This window comes from Miniopterus natalensis, chromosome 9 (assembly GCF_054644295.1).
Source record: "Miniopterus natalensis isolate mMinNat1 chromosome 9, mMinNat1.hap1, whole genome shotgun sequence".
In the NCBI taxonomy this organism is placed as follows: Eukaryota; Metazoa; Chordata; class Mammalia; order Chiroptera; family Miniopteridae; genus Miniopterus; species Miniopterus natalensis.
This window is the reverse complement of record NC_142089.1, coordinates 23,166,515-23,190,331: the sequence shown is the minus strand read 5'-3', so window position 1 is coordinate 23,190,331 and position 23,817 is coordinate 23,166,515. Positions and strand designations below refer to the sequence as shown.

The 23,817-nt window shown below is 43.1% G+C and overlaps 1 protein-coding gene across 1 annotated transcript; it reads left to right on the top strand.

Moving 5' to 3' along the window:
• Positions 1 to 2,195: 2,195 nt before the first annotated feature.
• Positions 2,196 to 23,811, top strand: PPT1 (palmitoyl-protein thioesterase 1). The gene is made up of 9 exons (XM_087820336.1): positions 2,196 to 2,319; positions 6,276 to 6,385; positions 6,613 to 6,740; positions 7,272 to 7,342; positions 9,225 to 9,327; positions 18,611 to 18,701; positions 19,704 to 19,802; positions 21,076 to 21,147; positions 22,329 to 23,811. Exons 1-9 carry the CDS (start codon positions 2,196 to 2,198, stop codon positions 22,449 to 22,451), a joined length of 921 nt encoding a protein of 306 aa, XP_087676462.1. The 3' UTR covers positions 22,452 to 23,811.
• The last annotated feature ends 6 nt before the right edge of the window (positions 23,812 to 23,817 follow it).

Here is a 23,817-nt window from a genome sequence, read left to right as displayed (position 1 = left end):
TTCTTTCCCTGACTGCCAAGTGATATAAAAGATACTGAGTTGTTACCTTTTGTTTGCTGTAGATGGAATTGTAACTTTTTAAACTTTTTTAGGTATTGGTAGAAACAAAGCCTATGAGAAAGGCTTTATTCCATTATCTTAACCTAGAAGTACAATACTTTTTAATGTATATATTTATTTTTTCTGATTATAAAAGTTATATATACATATATCAAATAATTATGTTGTACACCCTAAACTAATACAATGTTGTATGTTGATTATATCTCAGTAAAACTGGGGAGAAAAGCCTGGAAAAAAAGGTATGTATCCTTGCTGTAAAAATTAAAACCATACAGAAATGTATAAAGTAAAAAGTGAATGTTCAATCAGAGGCCCATAATCACAGAAAAAGCCTGAGGCTATCTCAAAAGACTGGTGAAGGAATTTACTTTTATAAGTTAAAATAAAATGCTTATTATACAATAAACTTATTTTTGCTAAAATAAATAAAACAAAACTGTATCTTGTATAATGCTTTATGATTCTGCATTTTAATCGACTTTTTAAATTAATTAACCACCAGTGTAAAGAGCATAAAAGGGTCTCTGGTGGGTATGTAACCAGCTTTTCCTTTACAATATACTGAGACCCTTTATCATGTTACTATATATAAATCTACCTTATCCTTTATAAAACCTGCCTCATAATATCCCATTGTATAGTGGATGCACCCTAATTTACTCAACAAATTCTCTAACTATTTCAGCGTTTTCCTGGGGGGGGGGGGATTTTTGATCAGAGAACTAAGATGATGAAAGTGGATTGAAATAGTGAATCTGCCAATAGAACATAAAATGGCTTAAAAGAGGGGGGGAGGGGGAAATGGTAGGTGAGAGGCTCCTGCAACCATCCAGCTCTGAAATTAGACCGGGACGTGGCAGTGGCTTTTTTCATCACTCTTAAGCATCCAACAGTGGTTCTTGTCTGTCTGGAAAGCCCTGATATTTCCAGAAAATACTCTGTACTTCCCCTCCTCTCGACCTTAGCTCATCTGAGTCCTCCCGCATTTCATCTTTGCCTGTTAAGATCCTACCTTTCCCTTCAAGATCCTCAGTAAACACCACGCACCTTGCCTGGGTTGGCCCTGGAGGTGAAATTACCCCTCCCCTTCCATTTCTAACGGAGAGCTGAGTCCTTTCTTCCTTCCCCGAAGTATTTTTCTTCCAAAGGCAGTACAGGGCAGTGGCTACAAGCAAGGACTCGAGCTGTTACCGGGCAGTGAAGAGCTAGGAACGTTCCAGGGCAAGAGGAACAGGGAAACTGAGAGAAGAAAGTTAAAACAAGGCCAAACGGTGTGGGCAATGGGCGGCCAGCGTGTAAATAACAAGCCCTTATCTTCCCCAGCCAAGGACACTTAGAGAAATGGTTAAAAGCCTCCCTAACAACAGAATGCAGGAAAGGGGGAGTGGGTGGGGAAAGGGGAAAATGGGGTGGTTTTACTCCCTAAACAGAAAAGCCAGCAATCACGGAGCCCTTAGCAAGATAAAATTGCCAGGTGCTTCTCATGAATTCTGGGAGGGCCGCCACAAAGTAAAAAGGGACCTTGAAAATTAGCCTCCACCGAAATACTCAGCAGAGGAATTTTGAGACTATAGACAGGGGGTACATCTCGCCTCCAACTCCCACCCAACTCCCAGTTCAGATTCGCTGAGAGCTGCTCTGCGCTTCCCACGCCAGAGGCACAGGTTCGCCTGCCTCGCATCTTTAATAAGTTGGCTTTATTACAACGCAATCAGGGCCTCTCACTTAAATACCTTTACATGCGAACACGAGAATGGAGGCTGGGGACAGCCCTCTCCTTCTGACTCGGGGGGCTGCGCGGTAACATCTTTTCTGGGGCCTCCGGGCTGCCCGTAAGGGACCCTCCACGTTGCGCTGTGACCTTGGCACCTCACCCAAAGCCTCAGCGCCTCAGTGCCCGGACTAAAATGGGGAGCCGTGTAACACTGGTCATGAGGATTAGTCAGTTAACACACTTCAAGCACTTCGAACCATGTTTGACGTTTCTGACTCACCGCGGCCGCCAGTCTACTAGAGCCACAGGCCAGGGCGGCCGCCCAGCCCGCAGGCAGCCGGCGCTCGGGCGCGGAGGAAGCGCTTCGGGCGACCCGCCGGGACGGGCGCGGGCGGCGCGGTCACGTGATCGAGCCAAGATGGCGTCGCCCAGCGCGCTGTGGCTCTGGGCTGCGGCTCTCCTGCCGGCGTCCTACGCCGCCCTGGCGCCGGGGCGCCTGGGCCCGCCCGCGCCGTTGCCGCTAGTGATCTGGCATGGGATGGGTGAGTAAGTGGGAGAAGGATCAAAAGGGCTGGGCGACTCTTTCCCTCTTTCTGCCTGAGTTCGCGGCTGGAAAGTGCGAGTGCGAAGGGCGTGGACAGTAGTCACAGCAGCCGCCTGGCCCGACGTTAGGCTTTGGGGGCTCCTCTGCTTTGAGAAGGGAGAGCGGGAGGCTCTGTCCTCCAGTGAGCGCCCGCAGAGGGCTGTGCGCGGCGGCCGGGCTTTACCTGCGGAGCTCGTGGAACCCTCCCAGCAGTGGCGTCGGGATGCAGCGCCTGGCGCTTGCTCAGGAGCTGGGCTGTGGCTGCACAGCCCAGGCGTCCGCCCTTTTATTCATTCCCGCATTGAACAGAGATTTGCGAGGCACCAAGTAACATAGTTATTGAGCACCTATCGATGCTGAGGATGCAGTTGTGAACACTACAGACTAAATCCTTTGCTCTTTTGGAGCTTGCTTTCCAATGGGAGAGACAGACAATAAAGAAATACGTAAAACACAGTATGTCAAATGGTGCTAAGTGCGATAGAAAAAATTAAAATAAAACAGGGAGGGGAATAGAAACCGAAGATGGTGGCCTGCAATTTTATAGAGCAAGATCAGGAAAGGATTCACTGGGAAAGTGACATCGGAGCAAAGACCTCAAGTGGACAAGGGAGATGCCATGTGGCTCTCTGGTCCAAGGAACAGCAAGTGCAAGGGCCCTGAGGCAGAAGGATGTCTAGTATGTTCAAGAAGCTACATTCAGGCCAGTGTGGTGGGAACTGAGTGGGCAAGGAGAAGAAAATAAGGGTTTAGGTCGGGGGTGGGGGCATAGGGGCTGCAGATGTTGTTACACTTACTAAGGCTACTGTAGGGACTGTGGCTGGAAGGAGACCGGGAAGCCCCTGGAGGGAGGAGGGGAGATGAGTGACATGATCTTAACTTACATCTTAAAAGAAACCACTCTAGTTGAGAACAGACTGTAGGAGGTCATGGACATTTGCAGGGAGACAAATTAGGAAGCTATTACAGTAATTTAAACAAGAGATGACAGTCGCTTGGAATAGTATAGTAATAAGGGGAAGTGGTCAAAATTTGGAATATTTTAAAATGACACCAAAGGGATTTGCTAACAAACGAGAGGTGGGATGAGAGAGAAAGGAATCAAGGATGACTCCATGAGTTTTGGCCTGAACAACTAGAAGGATGCAGTTGTCATTTTACCAAAGTAGGGAAGCCTGTCCTACATTTGAAGTGGGGAGAAGATCAAGGGTCTGCTTTTGAACTTAATAAATTCGAGATGCTTGTTAGACATGGAGTGTCTGGAGTCCCAGAGAGAGATACAGGCTGGAGATTTAAGTTGGAGAAGGCTTCAGTGTATAGCTGATGTTTAAAGCCATGAGACTGGGTGAGATAACCTAGGGAGTGAGTGTACACAGAAGACAGGAGAGGTCTGAGGATTGAGCCCTGAGGAGGTTGAGATGAGGAACTAGCAAAGAAGACAGTGATGGGACAACCAAGGAGGTGGAGGAAAGTCAGGAGAGTACAATGTCCCAGCGAACTGGTGAAAATGTTTCAAGAGGAAGGGAGTAACCAACTGTATGGGCTGTTTACAGGCCAAGTAAGATAAAGGGCTGAGACTTGGTTACTGGATTTAGCAACATGAATATCACTAAAGACTCTGACAAAATCGGTTTTGGAAGAATGGCGAGAATTTGCCTATTGGAATGGGTTAAAGGGAAAGTGTTCAGAGAGGAATTAGAGTCAGCAAATACAGACAGTTCTTTCAGGGCTTTGTGCCAGGCCCTGGGGCTGCTACAGTGGAGTTAAACAAGAACACAAGATGTTCCATGTCCCCCCAGAACATAGTCCATACGGAGGCAGGTAAGAACCAACAGTTACAGTTCAGTGTGGTGAATGTTACTATGAGCGAAATCCTTAGATTTTTCTCCTTTAAAAACTAATTCTTAAGCTTCCTCTCAGGTTGAAAATGGGATAATTAAGTTAAAATGTATAATGATCTCATCCCACTTCTTCCACTCTGTGGCCAGACACTTTGCTTCCCATTCTTAGTTCTGGTTCCTTAAAACAGGAAAAGAAACTGGGCTGGACCTTGGATGAAACAAGGAAGCCCCTAGAACAACAATTTGCAACCTTTTTCATCTCATTGCACACATAAGCTAATTACTAAAATTCTGCAGTACACCAAAAATGTATTTTTTGCCAATCAGACAAAAAAAAAGGGTATAATTTTGATTCATTCGCACCAGGCAGCTATTGTGTTGGATGTTGTCATTTTTTTAAATTTGACATTCTAAGGGAAAAGAGGTCAGTGCCCCTGACTGAATAGTCAGGTATTGCATGTTTTGTTTTGTTTTTTAATGTTTTTATTGATTTGAGAGAGAGGAAGGGAGAGGTAGAGAAAGAGAAACACTGATATGAGAGAACTGGTTCCCTGACTGGGTGGGAATCGAGCCAGTGACTTTTTGGTGCATGGGCCGACGCCCAGCCAGCTGAACCACACAGGCCGGGGCTCAGGTATTGCATTATTTTAAAAATCCTTGCGGCATACCAGGGTGCCTGCATCAGCATACCATACAAGTTGAAAATTGCTGCCCTAGAATGTAAGATTTAAGAAAGCACTCACTCTCTAGTTTGTTACAAGTTCAGGGTCAGCACTTGCATGAACTTGAGAGTGAGTGCCTCCTTAAATTTTGTGTTCTATGTTCTTCACTTGTCTTACCCTAGTCCTGGCCTTAAGAAGAAATTCAGTCCCAAAGCACTTTTGAGTCCATTAACCCAAAATGTTCCTGATGATAAGGGAGGGGAATATGCACCTCTGCTTATTTTTCAGTTGTAAATTTGGTGTCCCAGTTTATTGTATGGGCTTTGAAGTTTATTACTTGATAAACATGAGCTAAGCAAAAATGTGTGTTTTTTTTAATTGAATTGAAGCTCTTGTAGCCTACAATTAAGTATAATAAAGTAGACAATTGAGTGGCATTTAGTGTTTTTACAGTGTTGTGCAACCACCACTTTTCTCTAGTTTCAAAACTTTATTACCTCAGAAAACACCTGTACCCATTTCCCTTCTCCCACAACCCCCTGAAATGTCCAACCTGCTTTCTGTCTGTATGGATTTGCCTACTCTGGATATATCGTATAAAAGAAATCATAAAATATGTAGCCTTTTGTATCTGGCTTATTTCACTTATTATAATGTTTTTAGGTTCATCCACATTGTAGTGTCAGTACTTCGTTGATTTTTATGGCTGAATACTATTCTGTCATATATGACAATTTGTTTATCCATTCATCCATTGATGGACATTTGGGTCATTTCCACCTTTTGACTGTTACAAATAATGCTGCTGTAAGCATTCATGTACATGCTTCTGTGTGGACATATGTTTTCATTTCTCTTGGGTCTATATCTAGAAGTCAAATGTCTGGATCATATGGTAACTGTAACTGTATGTTTAACTTTTTGAGAAACTACCAGCCTGTTTTCACAATGGGTGGATCATATTAAATTTCCACCAGCAATATACAAGGGTTCCTATTTCTCCATATTCTGCCAATACTTGTTGTTTTTCATTTTTTAAAATTAATTATTTTATTAAAGCTATCCTAGTAGATGTGAAGTGGTATCTCATTGTAGTTTGATTTGCATTTCCATAATGAGCGATGATGTTGACCGTCTTTTCATGTGCTTGTTGGCCATTTGTATATCATCTTTGGAGATGTGTGTGGAGGCCCTTCCATTTTTATTTAGGTTATCTTCTTGTCATTGAATTGTAAGAGTTCTTTGTATATTCTGGATATTAAACTCTCATCAGACACATGTTTTGCAAATATTTTCTCCCATCCGGTATGTTGTCTTTTCACATTCTTGATAATGCCCTTTGAAGCACAAAAGTTTTTAAAAAATAATGTTGTTATGATTCATGAGTTCCCATCACTGTGTTTGTTGTCTAGGAGACAGCTGTTGTAATCCCTTAAGCATGGGTGCTATCAAAAAAATGGTTGAGCAGAAAATACCTGGAATTTACGTCTTATCTCTAGAGATTGGGAAAACCATGATAGAGGTAAGGCTTTTCACAGCTCTGTTCCTTTGAAGGTTCGCTGACTAATTTCATAGAATGTACTATTAAAATGCTTTACCTTGTATTTTTAGCAGCAAATCCTTCAATGACACTTTAACTCTTGAGTAGCTTATGTGAGGATACCAACCTAAACAAGTTCACCTCTTAGAGAAGACACCAATGTTTGTTTTCAGCCCCATCTTTTCACTTCTCTATGGCTCCTCTTTTAGGATGTGGAGAACAGCTTCTTCTTGAATGTCAATTCCCAAGTAACATCAGTGTGTCAGATTCTTGCTAAGGATCCTAAATTGCAGCAAGGCTACAATGCTATGGGATTCTCCCAGGGAGGCCAATTTCTGTAAGTTCATTTCTGTTATACCAATTACATGGGGTTGATTTATTTTTCTCTTATTCAGACAGATCCACTCCTCTAATTTTTTGTTTTGATCTTTACCTGTCTTGGAAGGGAAACTATTCTTTTTCCCCCCACAAACTACAAGAGAAAGTTTATTGAGAAAGTCACAGGGGTAGAAGAAATGGGCTCAGGAAACAAATTATAGAGGCAAAAAAAAGGGCCCTTGGAACTTGGAAGAAAGAGAAAGGCTAGGAAAGTTTGCCTGCGGAAGGGGGTGGGGAAAGGCGTGGGAGTGCTCCATAGACAGCCGCCTGGAAACTATTCTAAAATGTCCCTGTGTAAGAAGCTTGATGGAACTTAATTTATTTTCTATGACAGAATAAAGACTTGTGTTTGGTCATATCAGAGGAAAATCCTGAAACACGGTGGTGTTTGGGAACTGCAGAGAATTAAGTGTCTTAATCTGGGGAATTGATTGTTGGTCATACGTTTCCATCTGACGGCTGGTGCTTATAATCCTTTTTTCCTCCTCAGGAGAGCAGTGGCTCAGAGATGTCCCTCACCTCCCATGATCAATCTGATCTCAATTGGGGGACAACATCAAGGTAACTTTGGTTCTCTGCCTCCTTTTTTCTATTTTAACCCATATGACCACTTGATTTAAAAAAAATTCTAGCAGCTCTATTTATACAAGAAGTCAGCCATTCTTGCAAAATTCTGGTTTTTTCCAGCTTATAGCAAACTAGCCAGCATTCTTGAAGAAATAGGAAGACACTTAGGGTTCCATAGGCCTGGAACACAGGTGAAGCATTAAGTTGCCATCTACTTCTCTCCAGTTTAATTGGCATGATTTCCTGGAGAGGAGATGGTTGGGGCCACATGGCAGGTGGTGGTTGAGGAATTAGGAAAGTCTAACAACCTTTCCTGTTTTCTGACATCGGTGATCTCTGTTCTTAGGCAAAGAACAATGTGTAAGCCTTTTTGTTTGTAAAATTAACAGTAGCAATTAAATCCTTCAAAAAACAACAGGTTTTCTATTTAGACAGAATTATAGACTTTTGGGCAAGGATGTGTCTTTGGAATAGAACTTTATCTCTGTTCTGATGGGTATAGGTATTAGGTGGTATAGTGTAGGGATAGGTTCTCTTTATAATCAGCAAACTGGATTCATCCAGTTAACGATTACTGAGGGGCGAGTAATTAGATATTATAGGTTGCTGTCACAGATGAGGGGAACTAAAATAAGGCCCTACTCTTCTTGTGGGAATTTTTCAGAGGATGAAGTGAAATAATAGGTAGGAAATACTTTCTAAAAGTGCAAGTATTATTCAAGTGCAAGTTGGTAATAACAGCTTTACCATTTATTCATTCAACAAATATTTATTGAAAACCTAGAAACAAGACAGACAGGGTCCATGCCTTCATGAAACTTCTATTCTAGGGGTGGGGTAGGAGCAGGGATAGATATAAATCAAATAAAATAAAGTGGTAACTAAGATAAAAGGGAAAAAAAGGGTTAATACTTGAGAGAGAGAACTGTGGTTGTATTGGTTAAAAGTGTGGGCTCTGGAGCGAAAATTGCCTGTGTTCATCTCCTGGCTGCATCACTTACTATCTAACCTTGGACAAGGTATTGAACCTCTCTGTTTTAAAGTTTCATATCTGGGGCAAATGATGATTTCTACTCCAGGGGGTAGTTGTGAGGATTACTGTAATTATTGTCAATATGTGCTCAGAACTGTGCCTGGTACCTCCAAAAATGTTACTGAGGGGCAAATGAGGGCAAAAGTGTAACTGGGAGAGAAGGAAATGGTTGGGCAGTACTGAGTTAGGGTAGTCAGATATGACTTCTCTAAACCAAGCCCCAACCCGCGAGATGCGAGTGAGTCCAGCCATAGACGCAGCAAGGGAAGTCCAGGCGTACCGTGTTTTATTGCACTTTGCTTTATGGTGCCTCGCAAATACTAGGTTTTCATCAACCTCCGGGGAAGGCCTTCCACCAGCAAAAAGATTACAACTTGCTGAAATTTCAGGTGATGGTTAGCATTTTTTAGCAATTAAGTATTTTTTAATTAAGGTATGAACATTGTGTTTTTAGACCTAAGACTGTTGCACTCTTAATAGACTACAGTGTAGTGTAAACATAACTTTTATATGTACTGGAAAACCAAAAAACTCAGTGACTCATTGCAATATTTGCTTTATTGCAGTGGTCTGGAACTGAACCTGCACTTTCTCTGAGGTGTCCTCCAGAAGGAGCAGGTGCAAAGGTCCTTAGGCAGAAAAGAGTGTGGGAGTACCAAACAAAAAGCCTTTAGGAAGCTGGTTATAGTATTAATCCTCAGTACATTATTTTCTTAAAGAATATATGAATGAAGTCAGGGTCAAGCTCTGCCATTTTTGTTTGTTTCTCACAGTGCTTTGTACATAGTAGGTGTTCAATACATAATTATTGAAGGAATGGATATTTGTCTTCTACTACTATAGGTGTTTTTGGACTCCCTCGGTGCCCAGGAGAGAGCTCTCACATCTGTGACTTGATCAGAAAAACACTGAATTCTGGGGCTTACAACAAAGCTATTCAAGAACAGTACGTATGGTTAGCTGAAAAAGACCCAGAGCTGTCACTGCATGAAAATATCGTGCTGACTTTCATGGTAACAGGGATTCCAGGAATAGTTGCTAGTGATATTCAAATGAGGTTTTTCCCCTATAAATATCTCTGTACTATCTGCTCAATTTTATTGTAAACCTAAAACTGCTTTAATGTTAATTTGAAAAGGAAAGGGAGGGCATTTTTCAATATAAGAAGAACATAATTACAACAGAATAAATGTCCATCTTAAAACAAACAAACAAACAAACAAACAAAACAAAAAGCCTTTAGAAAGTACCAAGCCCAAGGAATTACTATGTTGTCAGCAGCGAGTAGTTGGTCTCCTACATCAATGTCCCTGACTACTAAAATGGATGTGGTTTTTTTTCCTGTGTGTGCGTGTGTGTGAGAGAGAGAGAGAGAGAATTTAAAAGCATACAGAATCACTTTTGGAATGTGTTCTTGTTCAGTTGTTTCTAAACTAAAATATATACCAGAACCCCTGTGAAATTCATTAAAAATGGATTCTAGGGTTCATTCCTAGGTATTCAAACTCAGTAGCTCTAGAGTATTCTAGGTAGTAACTGATATTCGGGATCAACGAGTATGGCTATGGCATCCACCTATGGGTTTTCCAAGTGTATCATTCTTGTCTAATAACAGCTCTTCAATACAACACTTCCTTCGAGCCATTTTCCAAGGTAAAACCTGAGTGACTCAAAGAGAAACAGCCCGAAGCTAGCTCTTTTCTATGGCTACAAAGCTGTCTTGGGTCACCAGTGCCACCTGTTAGTCAGTGAAGGAAACTAAGATACTTTATATTTCCATCTTCCCTCTCAAGCAACTCAAACCACTGCTCAGCTTTACCCCCTTACATGGTTTGACTAGCCACAGCTGGATTACTCATGTCCTACATATTCTTTGTTCTGTGGATGTATATGGCCTATTTATACTTTATTATTCTTAGTTTACTCTTTATTCTTCTAATTCTAACTCAGATGCCTAAGAAAAACTCATCCTTTTCTTTCTATTTCTTTTGTGACCCAAACACAACCTTTGGCAATCAGAATTATTAGTGACTAAATGAGCAATCAGTAGGGGTGGGGAGTCAGTGATACCTAAATATTGATTAACAGTGGTAGATTGATGTGTCTTTCTTCAATCCCTCCTTAAATTTTAATAAAGTGGTAGCAAGAGAATAAAAAGTGATAGATCCACAAGGGCAGAGAATAGGGGAAGAGATAAGACAATCAAAATGTTTTTGAAAAACAGCAGATGAGTGAGTATTAACTGTTTTAACAGAGCAGAAAAATCTGATACCTTTATGTCTATAGAAGGATGCATTGACAAGAAGGGAGGAGATTCACTTTTGACAGCTCTAGAAAGGCTCGGGAATTAGACACATAAAATACTTCATTTTTGTTTTCTTTGTTTTTTAATCCTCACCTGAGGATACAGATTTTTTTATTTTATTTTAGAGAGAGAGGAAGGGAGAGAAAGAAACATTGATGTGCGAGAGAAACATCGATTGGTTGCCTCCTGTTCATGGCCCAACTGGGGATTGAACCCGCAACCCAGGTCTATGCCCTGACCAGGAATGGAACCTACAACCTTTTGGTGTACAGGATGACACTCCAACCAACTGAGCCACCTGCCCAGGGCAAGATGCAGAAGATACTTTGGAAGATAGACATGCGCAGGACTAAAATACAGGACTTTTTGTTGAAAATCTATAAGGAGTGATCAGAGTCCCTAATTCCCTTAAGTGCACATCCAAGTGATTGCTCCTCCCCTACCCTAGCAAGAGAAGCAAAAATTACTTTCTGGAACAATATAACTAGAGAAGTACCAGACTTTGAGGTAGCAAACACAGGATGGTGGAAAGATGACATACTGAAAACATCCCTTCCCACTCCCCATTCCTCCCACTCTGCTCCCAGAATGACAGCAGCCAGGCTTATAGGGGTGGACCCCTCTCAGGAAAAACTGCCAGGCCCCAGAGCAAACGCCTACAGATTGATGTTTGCCTCCTCCAAGTCAGGACTCCTCCCGACTACCATGTAGTGAAGCCACCAGTAAATAACCTTTGTCTTGTGTGAAGAGCTTCTGGTCAGCTTTGTAGTACCTCATTTAAATAAGAGCAGTTTGCCAGGGACCCCAGTCCGACATCTGAGGAAAGCCTCCGACATGAAAGGCAGACCAAAACAAACAAAAAGTAAAAAGGAACTTGGAAGAAACAGGTGGCAATTCTAGAGCTGAAGAAAACCTTTAAAAAAAAACCTATACTCAGAGGTAAGAGATTGCATTCGTGACACTAGAACAGAATGCAAATAAAACCAACAATCAGAATAAGAGAAAGCTCTTGGAAATAAAAAATAAAAAATGTAATAATTTATTAGAGGTATAGGAATATAAAGTTGAGGAATTCTCATAGAAATCAGAAAAACTCTTAAGAGGTAGAAAAAAGGGAGAACAGAAAAAATTAGAGAAGTCACTTAGGAAGTCCAATATCTGACTAATGGGAATTTTAAAAAGAACAGGAAACGGTGGATTGGAATTATTAAGTAATACAAGCAAACTTCTAAGAACTACAGGACATGAGTTTCCAGATCAAAAGGATTCACCAAGTAGCCAAGGCAAGGAATGAAAAGAGACCCACGCTAAGGTATATTCCCGTGAAATTTCAGAACACAAGGATGAAGAACAGATCTCAGTGAGGCTGCTTACAAGAGTGAGTCCAGCCCGGCCGGGCGTGGCTCAGCGGTTGAGCGTCGACCTAGGATCCAGGAGATCAAAGTTCGATTCCCGGTCAGGGCATGTGCCGGGGTTGCGGGCTCCATCCCCAGTCGGGGGCATGCTGGAGGGAGCCGATCAGTGACTCTCTCATCATTGATGTTTCTATCTCTCTCTCCCCCTCTCCCTTCCTCTCTCTGAAATCAATGAAGATATATTTAAAAAGAAAAAAGAAAGTGAGGCCAGTGGCAGCAGACAGCAACACTGTTAGCCAGGAGGCAGTGGTGCGGTACCTGTGTATTCTCAGGGAAAGTGATTTCAATCTAGAATTCCATATCGGACCCCAGATAACAATCAGATGAGAAGGGAAAATAAAAACACCTTCAGTCATGCAAAAAGAAACAATGACCTTCCATTACCTCTTTTTGGGGGTTGTTGTAGAGGCTCAGTTCTATGTTGTCGAGCTTTGTGCACTTGAATGTCTGAGTCTCCTCGTCTCTAGTGTGAGGTTAATACTAGTATTTTACTGCAGGGTTGTAAAGATTAAACAAATTGAGTAAAGCATGCAATGCAGTGCTCAGTTCACATTAAGCAAGCAGGTGTGGGCTGTGACCACTAATGGTGCTGTGTTTTGAAAGCATTTAATTCAACTTTAGCTTTCTGCTTATCTATTTATAAGTATTGCAGTGGTTTTGTTTTCTCTAATGTTTGGTTACAGGACAGTTTGGGTCCCTGTTCTCACGATGTAACTAACATACTAGTGGGGCAAGGGGATCTCCAAGTGAACAGATTCACTGGGTAACCTTGGATAGTTTTATGGCCATGGTGGGAATAAGCAGGATGCAGTAATGGAGGGGGTACCTACTTTGGACAAAATGGTCTTTGAAGAAGAGATGTTTAAGGCAGGGTCTGAAGAATGACAAGTAAGGAGCATAGGAGGAGCTGAGGAAAGGGATCACGCAGAGGGAACAGGTCCCGCTGAGATCACGCAGGCTGATTCTTCTCTGTCCAAAAGCATAGGCCTGAGACAGGCTTGGCTTGTTCTAGGCCAAGGTGACTAGAATCGAGTGATAGATGCTTTTGGACAGAGAAGGAGCTACATCATACAAGGGCTTGTAGGCCACGTAAGGAGTTTGGATTTTCTTCTACACATCATGGGAAGCAATTGGGAGGCTTTAAGCAAAGGAATAGGAAGGTGAGTGTGATGAAGAGAAGTGGAATGGCTTGAGGTATGTTTCATAACATTGTGGATGAACTAGATGTGAGCCAGGGTACAGCTCACCATTCATAAGTTTCCCTGGGAAATGCATTCTGAATTCTCAAGAACTCATTTACAGGTGAACTTTTAGGGTACTTTTCAAATTTTAGAGAGCTGTTTTTTACTTTTAAAGTTTCTTTGTAAAATCTCATTTTAACACATGGCCAAAATGAGATTTAAAGAGGCAAGTAGTACAAGTAGAGTGGTGGGAATGGGGATGGTGAGAGCTTAAAGTGACAAAAGGAAATAGTTTTGCCTTTGCAATATTATCCTAGGTTGGCCTTTATGTTAGGGAGGATCCTGATTGCAAGAAAGAAACCAAATCAAGCCAAAGTAAATTTTAAAAGAATCATATTTTGGGCCCTAGCCTGTTTTGCTCAGTGGTTAGAGCATTGGCCCGTCAACTGAAGGGTCCCGCGTTTGATTTTGGTCAAGGGCATGTACCTTGGTTGCAGACTTGATCTCAGCCCTAGTTGGGGCGTGTGCAGGTGGCAACCAATTGATGTGTCTCTCTCACATTGATGTTTCTCCCCCCCCACCCCCCTGCCCCTTCCACTCTCTCTGAAAAGCAATGGAAAAAATATCCTTGGGTGGGGATTAAAAAATAATAATAAAAATAAAAAAGAATCATATTTTGGTACCCATGGCCTCAGAGGGAGCCATCGCCCTGGCCAGTGTTGCTCAGTTGATGGGGTGTCATCCCATGCACCAGGAAGTTGCTAGTTCTACTCCTGATCAAGGGCACGTGCCCAGGTTGTGGGCTCAGTCTCCAGCAGGGGGCGAGCAAGAGGCAGCTGATCAATGTTTCACTCTCATATCAGTGTTTCTCTCCTTTCTCTAAAAATCAATAAACTATTTTTTAAAAAAAAGAGCCATCAAGAGCTGAAGCAGTCTCTCTCCAACTGTTGTCATTGCTGCTCCATCTGTGCCGCTGCTTTTTTCTCTCCATGCAGACCAGTCTCTCCTGCCCTGGTGAGAGGTGGCCTGGCACAACTTGTTTAGGGGGTTATCTCAGTCTAAGGCTGGAATCTCTCTGCTTCAATTCAAATTCTTAGGAAGGGGCCATGCCTCAGCTCAGGTCAGCTTCCCACTTGTTCTCATTAGCTGTGGCCAGAGAAGTGGGACCACATGGTACCAACCATACCCATCCCTGTAACTGGTAGGTGGGGGCAGGAAGGATGTGGTTCCCACACAAGGGAGAATGGTTTTGATTTAGGCAGAGACCCCACAAGATGTCTTCCACACTGTTCAGATGATTTAACCGTAGCAAAGCAAATTTGATATGCTGAGTAAGCAGTGAGGAAGTGGTGGGGTTTTAATTCTCACCTGAGGACATGTTTATTGATTTTAGAGCGCAAGGAAGGGAGAGAGAGAGAAAGAAACATTGATGTGAGAGAGAAACATGGATCGGTTGCTTCCTGTACATGCCCTGGCTGGGGATCAAACCTGCAACCTTTGGTGTAGGGGACAGCACTCCAACCAACTGAGCCACCCAGACAGGGCAGTGAGGAAGTGGCACAGTGAGTAATGGTGAGTGTAATAGCTCTGTCTCACCCTCAGACTGAAATGTGCCCCCTAGTTCCCCTCTGAGATACTGGCAGCCCTTCCAGATTTCTCCTTCCTCATTTTCTCCCTGCCATCCCCCCACCTGGTGTCACTCTGGCCTTGGCCTCTCGTCTTCCCCTGTGCCAGCTGTGCTCTCGCAGCTGGCCCTCTCCTTGGTCCCTGGCTCCCAGCCTCCATGCCCCCTGCTTTGCAGGGCCTGTGCCCCCACCCCCGTGGCTCTCAGAATGCTTTTCTTCAGTTGTCTCCCTTTGCCCAACCCCCCCTTTTTAAAAAATATGTCTTTATTTCAGAGAGAGGAAGGAAGAGAGAGAGGGAAACAACAATGATGAGAGTCGTTGACCAGCTGCCTCCTGCACGCCCCCAACTGGGGATGGAGCCCGCAACCTGGGCATGTGCCCTGACCAGGAACCGAACCTCGATCTCCCGGATCCTAGGTCCATGCTCAACCGCTGAGCCATGCTGGCCGGGCTACCCACACCTTTGCCCTCAACTTGCCTCGCCCTTTCCTGGAAATACTGAGGCAGCCACTCAAGCTCCCTCAGATACTTTTCGACCTTTCATAAAAGTACAGCGAGTAATGCAACAAACTACCGTGTACCCCAGTTAGTATTTGCCATATTCACCTCAGATATTCTTAAGAACAAACATTTCAGATAAAATTGAATTTTTCTACATATCTCTCCCAGGTCCCATTCTCTGCCCTCTTCCACAGTGACAACCACTGTCAAGAAATCAGAATATAGCCTTCCTATGTATTAAAAAAATGTGTATTATATATGGTAAATATCCATAATCGATCAATATATAGTGTTATATTGTATATTTAAAATATTACCACCCAGCTCAGCAGTTGAGCATCAACCTAGGATCCAGGAGATCACGGTTCAATTCCCGGTCAGGGCACTTGCCCAGGTTGCAGGCTCGACCCCCAGCCAGGGGTGTGCAGGAGGCAGCCAATCAATGACTGTCATCATTGATATTTCTCTCCCTCTCCCTTCCTCTCTCTGAAATCAATAAAGATATGTTTAAAAAAAAAGATTCTTTAAAATATTATCTAATGGTTATCTTATTGTGCATTTCACTCTACAAATGATTTTTTCATTCAATATTATGTTTTTGAGATCTAAACTGTTATCACATATACATGAAGCTGATTCGTCTTAATTCCTGCATGGCACTGTAACATATGACTTCACAGTTTATTCCAAATTGTAGACATTTCATCATTTCCAGTTTCTCAATAACAAGCAACTTTTCAGAGAACATCCTTGTGTTGAAAAGCCCAGACTTCCTCTCCTGTGCTCTGCCTCTATTACTACTAACACTTTGACCTTGGGCAAGCTACCTAAGTCACTCGAAGTATGGTTGCCTTGTTTGTAAACATGAGTATAAAAATAGTACTTATCTGCCCAGCCAGTGTGGCTCAGCGGTTGAGCATCGCCCTAAGATCCAGGAGATCGAGGTTCGATTCTTGGTCAGGGCACATGTCCGGATTTTGAGCTCAGTCCCCAGTGGGGTATGCAGGAGGCAGCCAATCAATGACTGTCTCATCATTGATGTTTCTATCTCTCTCTCTCCCCCTCTCCCTTCCTCTCTCTGACATCAATAAAGACATTTAAAAAAAAATAATACTGACCCTGTGGATCTTGTAAGGATTAAATAGATTAATATTTATAAAGTTCTTAGAATAGACCTGGTATATGGTAAGTGCTATGTGTTTCTGTTATAATCTCTAAACCACAGTGGCTAGAGCCTCAGAAGGTAGAGATTTGTCTCACCAAGGGTGGCCTGCCGGGAAGTTGTGGCTTGGGAGCTGTCCTTTCCTGCCCCTTCCCGTGCTGCCCTGGAAAGAGTGTAGACTCAGACAGACTTAGGCTCGTATCTTACCTTTCCTTTCCTACTGCTGACCATGTAGCTTTGGGAGAGTTACTTAAGGTCTCTGAATCTGGCCCTTCAGTGGTGAAAAGGAGGTAATGGTACAAACCCATGTTTCTTCTCTGTCCACCTGAAAGCCGCCTGTCCCCTGCCTCCCCTCCTTCTGCAGCACTCCCAGCTTCTGCTCATCCTCACATCCTTCCCCGGGCTGTCCCATGTCCACCAGGCTTCTTACAAAACAAAATGTCAATCGTTTCTTCCTGCTTCCTCTCTTAACCGTTTCCTTTTCACACAGAAAGGTGAGCTATGATTGCTGCCTCTCTCCTTCCTTTTACCCTTAGCCATCCCAGTCACCAGAGCCCAGCCTGGCAAGACCCGGAGACCTTTGTGTTCTTTCACTTGCATTTCTGAAGAAACTTGATTGGCCCCCTGTGTGAAGTGTCACTGTGTGCTCAGTGCTCATCACTTCTCAGCTCTTGACACTTGCCCACCCACTCCTGTTCTAACTATACTCGTCACATCTCTAAACCCTACCTGTCCTTCACTGCCAAGCTTACTTTGCTCAGAGCTTATCGGGCATTCCTACGTCATTCTGTGTCATTCAGCAAAACCTTACACTGAGCCTCAGACAGTCCCTGCTGGGGAGCTTATAGCCTTGTAGGCGAGAGACAGGACCGATACTCTCACATGGTAAGTGATGTCAGTGCTAAAACAAAATGACAAGACTGCTACTAATACCAGTATTTTATAAATGTTCAGAGTGCATCACATTTTTAAAAACTGGAGAAACTAAACATTTAAAAGCTTCCAAATACATTTATAAACAATGTATTTTTCACTTTGACCGCTGACAGTCTGGCTGCTGCCTCCTTTAACCTCAGTCCCGTCTGCTCCTGGGCATGAGGAGCTGCCATCATCTCTGATGTAGCTGATTCCAGTGGGCTTTAGTGCCACCCTGCTCTGTTGAGTGGCGCTTTCAGGATCACCACCTCTGGGCAGCTCTTCCACTCTGGCTGGGGGCTCCTGCTGTAGAAATTTTGATTTTTTTTCCCCTGCCAAGCTGGGATAGAAAGTCCCACCCGCGCTGTAATTCCTCCCATTAGATCCCTGCTCAGCCTTTTTTTCTAGCTGGAATGTACTGTGTAGATGTAGGTGCTAAGTGGTAACTAGCTACTGGGAGAACTTATGGTAGAGGTGTCAGTTTTGGTCAAGGAGGGCCAGGGGGAAAGGGAAGGGGAAGTGGAGAGAAAGTAAAATGTGAAGAGAACTACTTACCTGTGTTTGAAATAATAATAGTATAACCACCAAATATCTGCCTTTTGTCCTTAAAAATTGCATGACATACCAGAATCCTAAAAACTAGTATCATCACTCAGTAGTGTGACAAATGCTTTGTGATTGGAAGGTCAGACCTCCAGCCCATCTGAAGATGGCAAGATGGATGAAGAGAGAGATGAAGAGTAGGTAGATGGGCGATGAGGAGGCAGGGGTGGTGGGATTTGAGCTGAGTTTCAGGACGAGTAGAAAGCAAAGGGGGGTGAAGGAGCTGGGATTGTGGGAGGGGACGACAGCTTGTGCCATCATGACCTGGAAGCACGATGAGAGTGATAAGGCTCTGGCACGGGAACCATACTGATGAGCCCTGTTCCTAAAGCTGGGCTCTTTACTGTATTAAATAGGTCCTTGCCTCAGGTGTCTAGGTGGTGAACTGTTTGGTAGGTGGAAAACTTGTCTTCCCTATTAGAGGGCAAGGCCTGGGACTTGAGGGCTCTGGTCTTTTGTCCTTTTGAAGTGCCCTGGTGACCTGTGCAGCTTGCTCACTTGGATTCCTTTTTCTTCCTGCAGCCTGGTGCAAGCAGAATACTGGCACGACCCCATAAAGGAGGACATGTACCGCAACCGCAGCATCTTCTTGGCAGATATTAATCAGGAGAGAGTAAGCACCAAGCCGGGCTGCTGTAGTTGTGCATTCACTTTTCTATTTGGGGCATTTATAAAAAGATCAGCAGTGACTGTTTACCTAAAATATCCCAGACAACCCAGGAAACAAGTTGTTTTTGGAGGGGAGCCAGTGCTTCTGAGATTCAGTTCCTTTTAGGGAGACTAAAATCCATTTGGCCCTTAGGTCCTTTCCCTTTCCTAGTGTTGAAGCACGGTCAGCTCAGTGGGCTGCTGGCTGGCTTACATGGGACTTCACAGCTGCTGTCTTACTGAGGGAAATCTTCCTTTTGGGTCCCTTTTTGGTCAAATTTTCTCAGAAAAGAGACTTAGAGGAGATACTCAAAGGGGACTACATGTCCCAAACACAAGCATGGTTTGATAGATTCTGGTAAACTAGATGGTTCAATTTATATTGTGTTTATCTGGAGTTTTTTTTTAATTATTATTTTTTAATGTTTTTTGATTTTAGAGAGAGGAAGGGAGAGAGACATTGAACAGTTGCCTCCTGTATGCACCCTGACCGTGGGGACCAAACCTGCATCCTGGTCATGTGCCCTGGCCAGGAATTGAACCTGCGACCTTTCGATGCATGGGATGATACTCAACCAACCAAGCCACACACCTGGCCAGGGCTGGAGGTTTTCTAAAACAATTTTTTTTGAAAGGGGGAGAAAAGCAATAGTATAGCAAAACCACTCAGAATTTGCAGCTGCTTATTTTGCTTTGGCTTGCTCTGGCTAGATGTCTTTAACCTATATGATGGATGCCTGTGGCGTGCAGTGACACATTAATGGTGGCACCATGGTTGGTGGGGACATGCCAGTCAGAAAGGATGGTAAGAAAAGGCATATTCTGGGCAGGAAGCTGAGAAAGCAGCCTGTACCATGGGAAGAAACATGGTGGTCCAGGGTCAGGGAGACCAGAGCACTGAAAGGCTTTAATCCCCCTGCTGGAACCTGATGGTGCTATCTCCGATACTGCTGGCCTTTCCCTCCAGGGTGTCAATGAGTCCTACAAGAAAAACCTGATGGCCCTGAAGAAGTTTGTGATGGTGAAATTCCTCAATGATTCTATCGTGGACCCTGTGGATTCTGAGGTTAGACACTGGTTGGGCACGCCACATGCCAGGAGACCATAGAAATAAATGACATTGAGGGGGAAAACCTTAGTCCCTTCTCCCAACCTTTGTGTTGAGTAGGGGTTTTTCACCTGTTGTCTATAAATGGGGGACTGAATGTTGTAAACCCCCACCACCCAGAGTTGTATGTAAAATGATAAAGTTGAATTCTCTGAGGAAGGGTATAATTTTGATTAGATTTTCAAAGAGACCTATGACCCAACGAAAAGTTAGAACCACCAGCCCAAAGTCTATAAATCCCTAAGGTTGACATTGGAGGTCTGCCTTGACCTGGCTTCAACCTGTTTCTCTAACCTAATCTCCCTTTGCTTTCTACTTCATACTCTCTGATCAAGCCACATTGTACTTCTTGAAATACCCCAAACTGGGCATATGCTTTTTCGCTTACATGCCTTTGTTCAAGCTTTTCAGTCTCTTAGAATGCCCTTCTCTGGGCTTCTTCACCTGACAAGATCCTATTCACCTTTCAAGGCCAAAGTCAAATCACTTCCTCCATTCAGGACACCATCCTATTTCAAGTAGAATTTGCTCCCTTTTCTAGAACCAATCAGCCTCTATCACAGCACTCATCACATCACGTCAGACCACCAGGGACTAGCAAACCACTGCCTGCGGGCCGTATCCAGCCTGCCACCTGCTTTCTAATGGCTCATGAACTAAGAATGGTTTTTACATTTTTTAATGGTTGAAAAAAATAAATATTTGATGACATGAACATTATATGAAATTCAAATTTCAGTGTCTATAAATAAAGTTCCATTGGAACACAGCCATACTGGAGTTTTTAGTCTGTGGCTGCTTTTGCAATACAATGGCAGCATTGAGTAGTTGCAACCATGTGGCTCTTAAAGCCAAAAGTACTTTGTATCTGGCCTTTATAGAAAAGTTTGCTAAACAATTAGTTGTTTCTGTGCCTGAGACTAGAGCTTTTTGACAGTGACCATATATATTCATCTTTGAGTGTCTAGAATTCAGCACAAGGATTTTCACAGGGTAGCTGCTCAATCACAGGAAGCAGAAATTTGGGGAAATTGGGAAGCTCTTTGGAAAGATTAACTCATCTCTCAAGGTCTACCCTTAAAAAGGAGATGACTCAAGACATTCTATTTTTCCTCCTTACTACACCTTTGTGATGTTTGTTGGTAGTCTTAGCTACCAACCAGTCTTAAATTACTTTGGCAGTATATATGCCATGTGTCTGATCTGTATATTTCTTCCTTCTTTCTTGCAGTGGTTTGGATTTTACAGAAGTGGTCAAGACAAGGAAACCATTCCCTTACAGAAGACCACTCTATACACACAGGTAACTGGGGGGGGAGAGGTGCTGTGCTTTTCAGTTCTCCTGAATCTCCTGAAGCTGCTGGGTCCTTGGATGATAGAACCTGTCCTGTACATCCCAGAGTAGTAAGTGCTTGTGAGGCATCTGACCCATGTCTCAGTGAGGCTGGTTAGGCTGCTGACTGTTACACTAGTCTTTTAGGTGCTGGTTTACAGAAATCTACATCCTGAAGATCTAAGGACCTATACCTCATGGTTTCCAAGCATGTCCAAGGGACACATCATTTCTAGCTCCTTCCTTTTGATAAAAAGGTTAGAACTGGCTTCCTCTGCTGTGGTGCAGACTGGATCAAATCCAAGAAGCCCCCCAGGCATAATGAAGACAGTAGAGACAGATGTTACTTGAAAACATTAATAGATGTGGATGTTTTAAAATTAGGCACTGACAAGGGGAGCTCCTGCAGGAGTGAATTCGACTAGAGTTGTAAACTTTTTTTTAGCAGTAGATGGTTTCTCAAGCAGAGGTGGCAGCATTTTATCACCTACAACTCCACCCTCTAAAGATCTCATAACGGAGATAGACTCTCCCAAAAATGCACAAGTGCTATGTCCGAACCAACAGCCTTCTCCTAGAATTTCTTCAAATTTCAGAAGCTTATAGTCTCCTCTCTTAGCTTTTCTCTTGCATTTGATGCCCCTCTTGGGTGAGGTAAGAGGGAAGCTAGGGTCTCTTAAGTTTTGGAAATTACAACTAAGAAACTCAAACTTACGGTAACCACAGAAGCAATGTTCTGACACTCCTAACTGCTCATTTTCCCACCATATTTGTTCTGTGGCACACAGGCTATGGGTAATGGCACTTCTAAGGGTTGGGTGTTTTAAGTTATCAAGCTAATGTTCTCCTGTCTTTGGGTCAGTTCCACTTAACTGACATTTTGAAGCAGTTTTGTCCTCCAGAAGCTTTGGGAAACTTCAAAAAGCAGAATGTAAAACTATAGAATAATCTCAACTGCATATATTTTTAATGCTTAGGGGGGAAAATAGGAGGTAACCTTTTTGGCGTTTTTGACAGTACACTTAAATTTTAATATTTAGGGGAAAGATTGCATTTTGAGAATATATCTCAGGTTAACATTCTATTTCTTTACTTTTACCCCAAAACTTTTCATTAAACCTTTTGATTAATTATGGTCTTTATCTCTGCAGGACCGCCTGGGGCTAAAAGAAATGGACAATGCAGGACAACTAGTATTCCTGGCTGTACAAGGGGACCATCTTCAACTGTCTGAAGAATGGTTTTATGCCAACATCATACCCTTCCTTAAGTAAAACCTTTGCTATTTGCACCAGAGCTCAGGGAGCCCTCAGCACTTCCAAACCAGTGAACTGTTCCCTTCATGCCCAAGCCTGAGCACAGATCCAGCTTGCAACTAACCCTTCTCTCTAGTCGTCATCTAGCATGGCCCACTCGGAAAGATCTAAGATCCAAATCTTATCCTTTGCCTCATCCTATCAGCATATGGTGTTGAATGCAAGTTTAATTAGTTGTTAACCACGGAGATTATTTTACAACCATTTGATGTAGTCAGGCTGTCTTAGGAAACAGTCTGCTGCAAGTCAGTGCCAGAACTGTGCCCAGCCCAGAAGAGACTGCATAAACTAAAGCAATGACATAGATTCTAAGGGCAAACAGATTCTTTCTCACATAAATCTAGCCACATTTCAAGCCAAGAGGCCAATACCCAGGCCTGAGGTATTCACATAAATGCTTCCTCAGTTTTGCTGGTGGAGCTTTAACAGTGCTTGGAAGAGTATTGCTTGGATGATGCTGCATAATGAGCTGCCCTCCTCTCTGAATGTTTTCTGTGGAGTCTTAACAATTAGACCAATTCCGCTAGCCCACCATCTTGCTTCAGTTGCACGCTATCTCCTCAGATAGCGATAAATTAGTTGTTCTGTCACAGGAGGAGGGAAGTAACACCCAGTTGGATTGCTTAAGGCAGGAAGTGTACATATTGCTTAACTTAGACCGGGGGCAGGGGGATGTTAAGAAAAATGTAGAAATGGAAATGAAAACTGAGGAGGTAGGTGGCTGGTTTTTTCCATTCCATCCTTGATTGTCCTTAATATGACTAATGGTCTGGATTCCAAAGTCACTCTGTTACTGGCATTAGCAGAGAATGGGAGGAAAAATATGAAAAGATCAGGCTAATTTCCATCACAAAAAATATTTACCAGTACTATCCAAACTTGTTTCTGATGTGTTCTGTGAATAAAAATGTTTGCTCAAAAAGCTTGGGGAATATGGCACACCCCTTTTCTCCTCTTGGAGATCAACCCATATTAGAATATTAAGAACTGAGAATTCCTGTTACGGTAAAGAAAACTAACCTTAATCTACCACATCCCACCCTATCTGAGCATGGACGTGTTAACCCCTACTCCCCTGCCCATGAAAACTTAACACTGTTTTGGGAGACTTGTGCAGAATGCCTGTTTGGGGAAATGATTAGCTATGCATGAGAGAAGTACCTAGCTAGTGCTGTAAAGTTTATACCCTTTATGATTTTTCCTTCACCTCTCAAGCCTTATTTTTCAACTAAAAGATGAGGCTTCGGGGCAAGAAGTGGGGTGATGTGAAAAGAATTGTATGAGGTTGTATAAAATAAAGAGCTTATCCTTTGTGTCATGTTTG

Bases quoted from the DNA above. Each gene is read 5' to 3' on its own strand.
- PPT1 (XM_087820336.1), top strand. From the start codon at position 2,196: ATGGCGTCGCCCAGCGCGCTGTGGCTCTGGGCTGCGGCTCTCCTGCCG. The intron at 18,702-19,703 runs GTAAGCACCAAG...CTTTCCCTCCAG, and splicing joins CAGATATTAATCAGGAGAGA to GGTGTCAATGAGTCCTACAA. The intron at 19,803-21,075 runs GTTAGACACTGG...TCTTTCTTGCAG, and splicing joins TGGACCCTGTGGATTCTGAG to TGGTTTGGATTTTACAGAAG.